The sequence below is a fragment of the Clupea harengus genome, unplaced genomic scaffold (genome assembly GCF_900700415.2).
Source record: "Clupea harengus unplaced genomic scaffold, Ch_v2.0.2, whole genome shotgun sequence".
Taxonomy (NCBI): domain Eukaryota; kingdom Metazoa; phylum Chordata; class Actinopteri; order Clupeiformes; family Clupeidae; genus Clupea; species Clupea harengus.
The window spans coordinates 1,290-14,621 of NW_024880683.1; the positions used below are offsets into that span (position 1 = coordinate 1,290).

Here is a 13,332-nt window from a genome sequence, read left to right on the forward strand (position 1 = left end):
TCTCAGTGGCTACAGAGCATTGATGAAGAGGATAATACATGATTTTTTCTAAACTGGAAAACAATAACAATCAAAACAAAACAGCCATTTTAACCTTTTAAATATGTTTATCAAGTTATAACTGGTCACTCATCTATAAGTGGCTGCTGTTTGTGTTAATAAATCTGTTTAATAGATAATAAAGAAGGCAAGGTATATTATGGAGTGTATTGGTCAATCAATCTGTACTTTCTACCACATCTCTCTCTCTCTCTCTCTCTCTCTCTCTCTCTCTCTCTCCATGGCCCTTTCTTTGTCCATCTTTCAAATTATGGCTTCAATCATTACAGGGAATTATATTTGTTAACCATATCATCATTGATAATATGAATAGATAGAGGAAGAAATTGCTTATTGTTTTCATTTATTTCGATTTTTCAAAACCTCCTTTTCATTCAGATTTCCTTGACTCCTCCCGGTCCTTGATCTTCCTTTGAACCTTTAAAACAAAGCTCACACCAATGAGACAAGCAGTCAGTCTGTCTCTATATCAGTCAGCCTGTCGGTCAGACAGACAGGCAGGCAGACAGACAGTACCTGTTCCGGCATGTAACTGTAACTGTTCCAGCCTGTCGGTCAGACAGACAGACAGACAGACAGACAGCATCTGTACCTGTTCCAGCCTATCAGTCAGACAGACAGACAGACAGACAGCATCTGTACCTGTTCCAGCCTATCAGTCAGACAGACAGGCAGACAGACAGACAGACAGACAGACAGACAGACAGACAGACAGACAGACAGTATCTGTACCTGTTCCAGCATGGCCTGCAGTGGGTCTCTTGGTCGGTCGAACACCAGCTTCTCAGCTATTTCCTGTCATTGGTGAAACATCCCATCAGCTACTGTTCTGACATTAAGCAGTTTGTTACTGATATTTATCAGTGTGTGTGTGTGTGTGTGTGTGTGTGTATGTATGTGTTACCTGAAACATCTGTAATATGTTGTGTTTCTCCATGTATCTGACAGCATTTTCGTAGGGGTCTGTGAAGGTGGCGTTCTTGAGCGCTGTGGATCCATCCGTCTCAGTGATGAGAACCTTCTCGGTGTTAGACATGACTTGGAGCTGAAACAACCCAATCACAAAAGTCTTAGAGCAATCCCAGTCTGTAGAGTGTTAGAGCAATCCCAGTCTATAGAGTGTTAAAGCAATCCCAGTCTATAGAGTCTAGCAGTGCAGAAACTATTTAAGCAGATACAGAATGCTGAGATTTTCCCTGTTGTCAGGAGCAAAGGCAAGGACACAAAGTTTTCAGATGCTGAGATGGCTTATAACCAAGCCTGCATCTACAGACATACAGCCTATAGGGTCAAATCAGGCAGCTGCCGGCGTATGCTTAGCCTAGGGTCAAGTGGCACAGTCAGAGGCAGAGTGTGTCCTCTGGACATCACAAATGTCATGAAATATACTACAGTAGTCAGTTACACCTAATGTTTTGTATATAATGTTTTGCCAATAATTAGGCTAAGCTATCTATTCAGTCTTGTGTCTGAAATAAAATGAGAATAATTATGGTTAACACCACGCGGTATGCAAGAGAAATCGGCATTTTGATCATTTTGGTGAGGCGCGCAAACTAATGACGCCACCTATGCGACATATTTATTGTAGTTCCCATCGACTATACGTATAGGGTCATAGGTAGTTCCTTATCATTTCGTTACAAACGACATATTCATTGCAGTTCACTATCACCACAATTAAAATTGTGTCTGACAATAAACTAAATTATCACCAGAATCAATTAAGTTTATCTCAAAGTATATGTCATGGAAGACGCTCCACTAACGTTTCGATGTGGGCCGTAGTAGCACATGGGGCGAGGAGACGAAGTATTTAATTGGAATTTGGTCCAAAAAAAAATCATGTGACATGCAGTTTTTCCAGCACGCTAGAAAAAAATGCATTGTGAAACTCAAACTAACCAAATCAAGTGTAGGCCTACACAGTGTAACAAAAACATGAACCTTGGATCGGACCTTGGATCCGGACTTTGAGGTGTGAATACGCACATAGTATAGTATACACGAGTTAATGGCCCATTTATGGTAACCAATAGCCATGCACTATCAGTAGGCTGCAGGTCCATTTATAAAACTATATTACATTTACATTTAGTCATTTAGCAGACGCTTTTGTCCAAATCGACGTACAAGGGAGAGAATAGTCAAGCTACGAGCAATAGAACCTGGTGTAACAATAAATACTACTTTACATAAGAAATATAAGTCGAAGTGCCACTTAGGACGGGAAGCGGTCTTCAAAAGCTTCTTAAAGGTAGAGAGGGACGCCCCTGCTCTGGTAGTGCTAGGTAGTTCATTCCACCAACGTGGAACTACAAATGAGAATGAGAAAACATGTCAAACATTTTAATGATCTGTAGCTACATGCTGCTATTACACTTCGCTTCTCACATTACAGCCAATTTAGTCATCCTGTACAACCATTTAAACCTTAGCAACGCCACCAGAAAACAAATAACTGTATTTGATTACGTTAATATACGACATAGATACACTGACTGCTGGAGACAAGGCGATATCAAATACCTGACGTTACTTGGTCTATTTTAAATCAGTCTTAAATTAGTCTTACCGCTGTTTTAATAAACAGGCCACAATGAACACCAGCAGAGAAACAGATTGAATCGACCACGTCCTGTGCAATTAAACAAGCAGTTTCTCCAATTGTTATCGCTGCAGTACAGAAATCAGGCTAAAATGAGTTTCCGCACCAATACAAGTTTCCTTACATCAGTTGGCAAAGAAGAAACAACTGTGGAGGAAAACAAATTCCCGTTACCATGGTTACCAGTTCACTAAACGGTGGCTGTGTCCGTGTTACAAATAGTTTATACAATATAAATAGCTTATATAATAACAGAGCCTGTCTAGAAATCCTCTGATAATAACCTATATCTTTATAGAGTGTTGAATTCGACCGAAAGTTTGTAGTTTTAGTGTTAGAATGTTAACACTTCCTCATTCCAAAGAATACATCCCTATGGAAAAATAAATGGGTTTTCGCAAAATCGGGGAAAATAAGGTGTGAACGAAACAATGCCAGGAGAAAACTTAGGCGAACCGTTTGGTAAGTTAAAATGTAGTTATCAGTCGGTCTTTTGTAACCACCTGTTGTCTTGTCTCGTAAAAATAAAGATGTTGTTACCAATATGCTAAACCAGACTAGCCTATCCATACATCGTGTAGCTTGCCTCAAACAGCATGTGGGACTCTAGAGTGGTACCCATGGTTACAGACACCTCTTTACTTACACCCCGAAGTTCTTCCTAATGTTACAGCTGTAGCACTTAAAATATCTGATTTACATTTTTTCAACAGATTGTGGCTATCAAATCATTGGGTAATCGATGCATTTACTTAAGTTAACTGCTTGGTTGTTGTGAGAACACTTGTGATACATGATAGGTAAGGTAAAGCTAGCTCCTGCTCAGGAAGGCACCGCCTGTGAAATTGGTGATGCATTAGCTAGCTAGCTAGATAAGTGACTTGCTTTGTAGTCCGTTATTTTTCGCTGTCAGCAGAGGAATAGCGACAGACATATAGATAGAATGGGTCTAAAGCCTATACGGAGACGACATATACGTGCATTATAGAACAGAATCGAATGCGGAAGCAATTATGTATGATAACTACCACGCCACAGGCCTTATTTCGAAACATTTCTAAAACTTTATTATATATAAAATGCTAGTCCGCTGCATAGCAATGGTGGCTTGAGAGCAGATGTGTGTCCTTGTTTCTAAGACCCTGTATTTGTGTGTGTGTCCTCGTGTATGTTTTTAAGACCCTGTGTGTGTGTGTGTGTCCTTGTGTAAGTTTCTAAGACCCTGTGTGTGTGTGTGTCCTTGTGTATGTTTCTAAGACCATGTGTGTGTGTGTGTCCTTGTGTATGTTTCTAAGACCCTGTGTGTGTGTGTGTCCTTGTGTATGTTTCTAAGACCCTGTTTACAACTTATCGGATGGTTTGGCCTTGATTAGTCTGCATCCCCTATACAGAGACCCTTTCATTAATACTTGGCTGTCCCCGACAGCTTGCACCTGTAGATACTGCACTGTCTTAATGATTTTCCAAACAGGCCTTTCTGCTTGACCTTACATGACAATCGTCTCTGCACAAAGGCCTTTTTGCCTGACCTTACATGACACTTGTTTTTGCAAAACTGCTCCATGTTCACCACACCACTTCACTTATTTTAATCATTCAATCTCTCTCAGTGCAGGTGTGGACAGAGTGCTGGTCTCTCTCTCAGTGCAGGTGTGGACAGAGTGCTGGTCTCTCTCTCAGTGCAGGTGTGGACAGAGTGCTGATCTCTCTCTCAGTGCAGGTGTGGACAGAGTGCTGTTTGAAACAGGCTGCACATGAGCACCCAGTCCATATCAGGATGACCGAAGAGTCCAGAGTACGAATCCTGAATCCCGAATCTGTACAAAAGCACATGGAAAGGATTTTGACACTGATTTGAGAGTATGGCTGAGCTTTAATGTATCCTACCTGAGCAGTGGTCCAAACATTGACACTGATTTGAGTATCAATCTAGTTAGGTTGCTGGGGCAAGTTTGGCAATGAGATTAAAGTGGCATTATGCAGTAATTGTACTTCAGGGTTAGGGTTAGGATAAGCAGTTTTACCTTAAAATAACAGCTTAAAAAAAATTGGGGTGCTACAATGATTTTAATATGGAGAATCGCTTCCGTGCCATTGCCATACCAGGGTCCGTAGGCATATTACCGCGTTATGTAGTTTTGCCTGAAGCCGCCCGGTTTCTACTGTCTGCCGGACTAGTAAATAGCTTATGTGCCATCTTGCTTTGTCTTGTGTTGCACTTGCTTGATGTTTGACTGTGTTAGGACAGTTGTTGACTAACTAGTTTGTCATAGTGTCAAAGTAAGCACATTTCAAGAGGTTTCGCTAGTATTAGCCGCTGGCATCTCGTTAGCGATTAGCAATTCTTCCGTTATGCTGCTTTAAAACAATAAATAATGAAGGCTTGATTATGAATCACATTGACTAATGGGTGGCGACCAAGAATCAAGGATTTACAGAGTCAACTTTACCCCAGTGACCTCACTATCGCCACCCTTTAAGAAGTAGACAACAATAGTGATCTTGGCTCAGCTGTGTGTGCATTTACCAAACGCCTCAGAATACGACAGTTCTTGCCTTTTTCTGACCATGGTGATGAGATAGTCAAGCCTATTAGAACCAGCCTATCGGAGAGCAGTTTACATCCAAAATCCCATAGACTGGGATTTTAGAGATAACCTATGAGGTTGTAGGAACATAGCCGTTAAATAACAGGGATTGGCACCCTGATGGTGCAGGGGCCTTTGTTGGCAGAATAACCTTTGACCTTTGACTGTGGTCAGCTTTCAGCCGGCAGCCTGAGAGCTCGTCAGAGGAAGCTCTCTCCAGCCGCCGTGTCTGGGCCTAAACGCCGGCCACAGGGGACATCAATGCAACCTGTGCTGTGTTGCACATTCCCACACTGACCTCAAACATACAACAGTGAGAAAGGTTAAAGAGATGGCATTCGTTTACAAGCATGTTTATGTCTGTAAATATGGGTTTAGTGTTTTCATTTAGAGTGTTTGGTGATTCCCCTCTTCTGTTAATATCTAAATGTATTTTTAGTTAGCGATGTGGATTGTAAATACCCCAGTGTAATCCCCTGCTTGTCCCATCTCATCTCAGCCCCATGCACAGACTTTACCACCTACATATTCTGCACTATCACTTTGCTCTTTGCACTTTCCAAACACACACACACACACACAAGCACAAGATCACTATCTTGCACTACCCATCCTCACAAGCACAAGAACATTATATATTTTTTTTGCACTAGATCACTTTTCACTTTCCTCCTGGCATCGACACTGTCAAAATCATTGCACTCTGTACAATTCCTGTATCTGGATACACTCTGTGTGAATATGTTCTCCCTATGTGTATGTATATGTGATTTATGTATGTATGTCGGTGAGGTGTATAAGTGTATAAGTGTATTTGTGTATGTGTATAAGCTACTGGATGACCTAAATTTCCCTCGGGATCAATAAAGTATCCATCTATCTATCTATCTATCTAATTTCTAAATACCCCAGTGTGGTTTTCCTGGTGTTTCAGCATCTTTGTCCACCCCCTAGTCAGTCTGGTATGTCTGCGTATACAGCATAAGTATACAGTATAAGTATACGGTATTAGACCGCTCCTGTTGCCATTCTGTATCAGTGTCTGAGTGCTTGTGCCTGTGACTTTCATAAACGGCAAGAAAGCCAAACATACACCTGACTCCATGATATTGGGAAGTCACGATATAGAGATATTCAAGATTTTTTGGGGGGGATATTTGCGTGGGGCGCAAAAAGCTTCAGATCTTGAATATCTCGGAAAGTAAAGGTTTTAGAGCTTAGAAATCTTCATAGTGCATATATAAACATGCCTATTCCAAGTGTTTCCGACCTTCAGAAGCTGAGATACAGATGCGCTGGACACGCGCTAAAAGGGCGTGGCAAAATCTCGATGTTCGCTCGGGTTACATTAAACAACAGCACCCTAGTTTTGTTCCTCAGGGTCAAATTAGCCAGAAACCGTTGAGAAAAGTCGTGCCGCTCATAATGCATACTCAACTTGAGCCTGCTAGTGGAGTACTTTTTGCGCCCTCTGCGAATAAACAAAAATAGTTTGTTCTTGAATATCTTGAAAAGTAAAGGTTTGAGGGCTTAGAAACCTTCATAGTGCATATATAAACATGCATATTCCGGTCATTTTGAGACCAAATTCAAGTGTCTATGACCTTCAGAAGCTGAGATACAGATGTGCTGGACGCGCCCTAAAAGGGCAAAATCTCGATGTTCGCTCGGGTTACAGTAAATGACAGCACCCTAGTTTTGTTCCTCATGGTCAAATTAGCCAGAAACAGTTGAGAAAAGTCATGCCGCTCATACTTCATACTCAACCTATGGGCTGCTACTGAAGTACGGAGTTTAAAATTTCCAGTTGGCCGGAGGGAGCTGGCGCACAGATTTATGGGTAAAAGGCTGGCACATTTGCGTCTGTCCGTATTCCATTGAGACAACACTAATCAGCGACGGAACGCACCACAGATGTAAGTGCATAGTGTGCACTACGCACTGTATTGCAGTGTACTTGGTAAGTACTCGTTTTGAGACATGCCATTGACTATACATGGCTAGCACAGGGGTGCTATATGCTATTAAATACAGTGACTATACATGGCTAGCCTAGGGGTGCTATATGCTATTAAATATAGCGACTAGCTGCTAGCTGTAGCCCTGTTCTCTGTGCTGGAGCCCTCGTGAACATTCAACTATGTAACTATAAATACGACTGCGGCAATAATGAAGTATTTATTAGAATTAGATAAAGTATTCCTTTAAGAACCTGGGTCCAAATTCAGACAGCAATCTCCCAAGACACCCAGGAACAGTGTTGTATCCATGGTGCCTCCAGCACCACACTGTGAGATTCATTATATTTGATTCCTGATTCCACAGTCAATCTGATTCAATTCAAAGTGATTTGTTTTTTGCACGTATATGAATGAGGTAGCGAGTTCATTGTTGCCAAGCTCTGGTTCACTGATCAAACAGAGTAAGCGTACATCTGAATAGTTCAGGGAATCTTCTCGGCTATTTTTGCAGACAGATACTGTATATGGATAGGTATTATAAGACAATCAGTGTAAAAGTCAAATGGATAATGACAGGCCTCCTCTGCTTATGCCCGACAGGTTTCAGCACAACGTACATGTCTGCTATTATTACAGTATAAATCTCAACCCAATGCCTGACCTTATCCCACCCCAGAGATACTTCCCTGTGCTGCTTCTTAATCGCTGACTGACAAATCTATCAGAGGACTAGGCCAGGGGTATATATGCTACTGGAGGACTAGGCCAGGGGTATATATGCTACTGGAGGACTAGGCCAGGGGTATATATGCTACTGTGTGCATAGAGGACTAGGCCAGGGGTATATATGCTACTGGAGGACTAGGCCAGGGGTATATATGCTACTGTGTGCATAGAGGACTAGACCAGGGGTATATATGCTACTGGAGGACTAGGCCAGGGGTATATATGCTACTGGAGGAGGAGGAGGCCAGGGGTATATATGCTACTGGAGAGTAGGGAGGAGGCCAGGGGTATATATGCTACTGGAGGAGGAGGAGGCCAGGGGTATATATGCTACTGGAGGAGGAGGAGGAGAGGAGGAGGCCAGGGGTATATATGCTACTGGAGGAGTAGGAGGAGGAGGCCAGGGGTATATATGCTACTGGAGGAGGAGGAGGAGGCCAGGGGTATATATGCTACTGGAGGAGGAGGAGGAGGAGAAGGCCAGGGGTATATATGCTACTGGAGGAGGAGGAGGAGGCCAGGGGTATATATGCTACTGGAGGAGGAGGCCAGGGGTATATATGCTACTGGAGGAGGAGGAGGCCAGGGGTTTATATGCTACTGGAGGAGGAGGCCAGGGGTATATATGCTACTGGAGGAGGAGGAGGAGGCCAGGGGTATATATGCTACTGGAGGAGGAGGCCAGGGGTATATATGCTACTGGAGGACTAGGCCAGGGGTATATATGCTACTGGAGGACTAGGCCAGGGGTATATATGCTACTGTGTGCATAGAGGACTAGGCCAGGGGTATATATGCTACTGGAGGACTAGGCCAGGGGTATATATGCTACTGTGTGCATAGAGGACTAGACCAAGGGGTATATATGCTACTGGAAGGACTAGGCCAGGGGTTATATATGCTACTGGGAGGAGGAGGAGGCCAGGGTATATATGCTACTGGAGGAGTAGGGGAGGAGGCCAGGGGTATATATGCTACTGGAGGAAGGAGGAGGCCAGGGGTATATATGCCTACTGGAGGAGGAGGAGGAGGAGGAGGAGGCCAGGGGTATATATGCTACTGGAGGAGTAGGAGGAGGAGGCCAGGGGTATATATGCTACTGGAGGAGGAGGAGGAGGAGAAGGCCAGGGGTATATATGCTACTGGAGGAGGAGGAGGAGGCCAGGGGTATATATGCTACTGGAGGAGGAGGCCAGGGGTATATATGCTACTGGAGGAGGAGGAGGCCAGGGGTTTTATATGCTACTGGAGGAGGAGGCCAGGGGTATATATGCTACTGGAGGAGGAGGAGGAGGAGGCCAGGGGTATATATGCTACTGGAGGAGGAGGCCAGGGGTATATATTCTACTGGAGGAGGAGGCCAGGGGTATATATGCTACATGTGTGCATAGTTTGGAGTTCGCACACAGACCACAGATATGGGGATTCATAAATGGAGAACTAGACACACGTTTATTCATACTGAACATGCATGGGAAGGTACTATGCCGGTAACTGCTCAACCAAAACCTTTGATTCTCCCCCCCCCCCCACACACACAGTTAGACAGATAGCAATTAGGCCACAGACTAGTTATATGAACAATCATTTGATCTGGCCCATAAAATGTTCCTGTTTAATATAAGAGTCGGCTTGAAAACTCTATTGACCCAGTTTAGATTTTTCGTTTTACAGAACACCGTCTGTCTGCATCAGGGTCATTTGAGTTCAACATAGGCTAAACTATTTGTGCCGCGATATGCTCACTTTTTGTGTTTATTTCACCAAAATGCCACACATAATTTAATTTGTTCCGATCCTAAATACTTCTATAATGTCGAATTAGGTCATATTTTGTTATGTAGGACAAAAACATGACGAAGAGTGTCCCGGGCTGAACCCAACGACCGGAAATAACTGGTTGGTCCTCTCTTCGTCCAGTAGAGGGCACTTGAAGTCCATGCGAACTTCCGATTTCAACCCGGAAGCCTCCCTGCGTGTTAGAGCGTAGTCTATATTTGTATATTTTTAAATTAATCGTAAAAGAAATGATTGTTCGGAGTGTGTTGCATGGAGTGTTGTTTTACTATTTAAAGTCATGTGGATTGCATATAGAAATTGGACCAATGTACGCCAGAAATACCGATTCAAACTCACTTTAGTCGAATCCCAAAATGGACCTTTCTGATATCGCGTTATTAAAATAAAATGGCTTCCCCCACCCTAATTTGCAAGCATGTCGCTGGTCAGTTAGCATGTAGCACAGGCCTACACGAAATATTTTAACGCAGTTTTGTTTTTAATTACAATTTTGTTTAATTAGGCTCACAAATGTTGTGGTGTCTGGTAATCAACGGGTTTGATCGTGGCGCGATATTTGTGGTCTATCGTGTGACAGAGGTCGTGTTTTAAAGATCCACGACGGGTTTGGGAAAATAGTGGAGATTAAAGATGGTTTCATGTATTAAGGGGGATGGCTGATTATTCTCCCTACCGTCTAGACGAACACACACACGCACACACACCTGTCAATGTCTAGACACAAGAGGGCGGGTGTGGAGAGCGGCGGCGCGGACGGGCAGGGGGTAGCTAGGGTCTCTCTCTCGCGACTGCAAGGCTGTATAGTCCGAACGTGCAAGCTGAGCGCCAATTGGCAAGCACGCGGTGTCCGTTTTTCCTACTCTGATTGGGTATCTCTCGTCCCCCCCCTCCCCTCCTACAACTCTTTTCAATTCCGAGGTCAACTCAGGACGTATGAGAAATAAATAAGCGAAATATAAATGCGTAGACGAAAAGAGTGGGGGACTCACGAACAAGCCTGCTGACTGTCGCGAAGAGACCTGTTTGGGTCAAGCGCCGTCCAACCACAAGTCTGATACAGTTAATTGACGTTGATTCCAACCAATGAGAAGTGACAGCGAGTGACAGATCTGTTAGAGCCTCCTTTTTTTACTTGATACAAAATGCAAAGGCTGTTCACAGCTTTGCATCTGTGCCGGTTTAGTGAAAGATTTTATTTGCGAGATAATACGCTGAATCAAACGTTACCATAACGAAATTAGAAGTTGACTTTAAAAAAGTCAAACTTCAAAAACATTTTCGCGTGTCATCGAGTAGCTTCAAGTCTTCTTTCCTCTCACTTTTATCCACTTCCTGGTTGCAGAGGGCGATAACATGCTAAATGCTAACTGGTTTGATTGACAGCTAGCACAGTGCTCCCACGACACAACTCTGCGAACCACAGACAACAGAAAAGGCGTGTCCGCCAAAACATCTGTACCAATAGCGACAAAAAGAAGGCGGAGTCGGCCGTTTAGCCGAAAAGGGGGAGCGACCGCACGGCGGAGAGGTCTTTTCGGGTTTTGGGTTGGGAAAGTTAGGATGCACCACACGCCTATTTGATTGAAACACAGAGAGAAGGCAAAGATGGGTTTACTGTGAACAAACAGAAAGAATTGGGGGTTTGGAGAGGAAATTATCTGTACTGTTAACAAAATTAAAAATAAAGGCAAACCAGGAACTGCGAAGAAAATACATTAGGCCACAAAATAAGCTAGTCCTTGTCTTTTTTTATTTTTTTTATTTTTTTGGAACGCAACCCGAAGACAGAGGAGAAACTACCAACTGGCCTACAGCCTACTGTCCCCGGGAGAGAGAAAGGAAGACAGTCTAGGCTACTGGCTACAGACGCTGAAAAGAAAGGATAGTCTTATCGCCGTTTTCCACAAGATAGACAGCAAGAGGCGACAAAGAGGAAAGGAATTCCCCAACTCCGAACAAACAGGTAGGACGACAGATTGCCTCTAAAATATTTAATCAGTCAGACCCAGTGGATGTTCACCAGAGCGGCATGAGCTCTGCTTATGCCCCGTACCTGCCACCATCCTCGGTAATACGCGCTTCCTTGGCACTACCTCCGGCTCTACCCAACAATTCCACGTTTGTTGCTGAGGCGAAATAACCCACGTTTGCGAAACTTTGCGTAAAGCACGATATACAAGCGACATTTTACAGACGCACATGGTCAGTTTTCGCCTACAGACTGTATATTTTTATCCGACAATATAGTATTGTCGTCTCCTCCCATTTGCTTTCTCAACGAAATATTTTATGAATTCAAAAGCGTTAAACTTTGTTTTGGGGGGAAGGTTCTTGTGTATTTGTAACGAGTCTGTTATACTGCAAATGGGGTAGGCTATATTAGGTTATTAGAAAATAATGGGAGAGGCAGAGAGAGAGACATGGAGATTCGTTTCGGAGAGACGGCTAGCCTATTTCGGCGAGTGACGGGTCGGGTCGACCGTTTTGAAGCGAGAAGAGAAGACCTGAGGTGACATTTCGGAGGGAGGGGAGAGCGAGAGAGGGAGGGGAGAGAGACACACAGAGCAATGCATACGCTCAGCTATAGGCTCGATTACCAGAGAATTGCAAATTCAGTATAATGAAATGGGATATTTTTTTTGTTAATGAAGACTAGCCTACGATAGGTGACGGTTTGTAGCCCGTGTGTGTGTGTGTTTTCGTGTGAGTCTGTTCGGCTTTGATGGTCCACAGTATGCACCCACAGACACAGGCAAACACAATGTCCCTTCAATATTTAATATCTGCCACAACAAGGAGCACACGTAGGTCACCTATTCCTGACAAAAAAAAAAAAGAAGCATCAGGCCTGTTTGAATTATCTCTTTCCCTCCACCCCATCTCTCAGTTGTGTGTGTGTGCGCGCGCCGAAACTACACATTAGGCTTTAAGGTTGCCACATGGATTTTTAAAGATAGTTTGATTGGTACACAAACACAGAGACATATAGGTAGGTCTGATAACTTTTTATGTACCCCTATTGCCCGATTGGTTGCATTAATAACATGCATGGGCTATTAACCTATAGCCTACTCTAATATACTAGCCTAGCCCATACACTCGGCCAGAAATGATCTAGTCTTAATATTTAGGCCTACAATAGAATATTTGAAATTATCTAATGAGAAAGGAGGCTACGTATTTATTTTTTCACATTCCAAGTCATAGAGGACATCTCTATATTGAATCTCTGTTAACCCAAGTCTCCTCAGATGGACGTTCTTGGCTGTCTTCTGATTTATTTTTATCTTTCTAATTTATTAAGATGGCCCATCAGACTAAACATTTCCAGTGTGGCCCAGAGAGGTCCAACAGCTTATTTTAAGTCTTGACACAAAGACAAGGTGTGTGGCCTTTTCCAGAGACTGTGACCAGGGGCTGGCCGCTTAACATTTTGGTTGGCTGTCTAGTGTCTGGTCAATTTATTTGCGATTTGTAGCGAGCAGGCTAATTAGCTTTAAGTAAACACTTAAGTCGATGCCAATACTAAGGAATGCCACTGTAGGTCCTGTCTGGCCTGATGGGCCGCATGTGCCCATGGCTCTCTCTG

At 43.4% G+C, this 13,332-nt stretch overlaps 1 protein-coding gene across 1 annotated transcript; it reads right to left on the minus strand.

Moving 5' to 3' along the window:
- Nucleotides 1–386: 386 nt before the first annotated feature.
- Nucleotides 387–2,798, minus strand: LOC122132547 (testis-specific expressed protein 55-like). The gene is made up of 5 exons (XM_042707228.1): nucleotides 2,793–2,798; nucleotides 2,636–2,698; nucleotides 965–1,105; nucleotides 793–855; nucleotides 387–478 (listed from the first exon to the last, which is right to left on the minus strand). Exons 3-5 carry the CDS (start codon nucleotides 1,094–1,096, stop codon nucleotides 431–433), a joined length of 243 nt encoding a protein of 80 aa, XP_042563162.1. The 5' UTR covers nucleotides 1,097–1,105; nucleotides 2,636–2,698; nucleotides 2,793–2,798; the 3' UTR covers nucleotides 387–430.
- Nucleotides 2,799–13,332: the final 10,534 nt, after the last annotated feature.

What these genes read in the sequence shown, in the direction of transcription:
- LOC122132547 (XM_042707228.1), bottom strand. Translation starts at nt 1,096, where the DNA reads ATGTCTAACACCGAGAAGGTTCTCATCACTGAGACGGATGGATCCACA. An exon ending in ACATATTACAGATGTTTCAG is followed by an intron (nt 856 to 964) that starts GTAACACATACA and finishes CACCAATGACAG; the next exon opens with GAAATAGCTGAGAAGCTGGT. An exon ending in TGCAGGCCATGCTGGAACAG is followed by an intron (nt 479 to 792) that starts GTACAGATACTG and finishes TTTGTTTTAAAG; the next exon opens with GTTCAAAGGAAGATCAAGGA.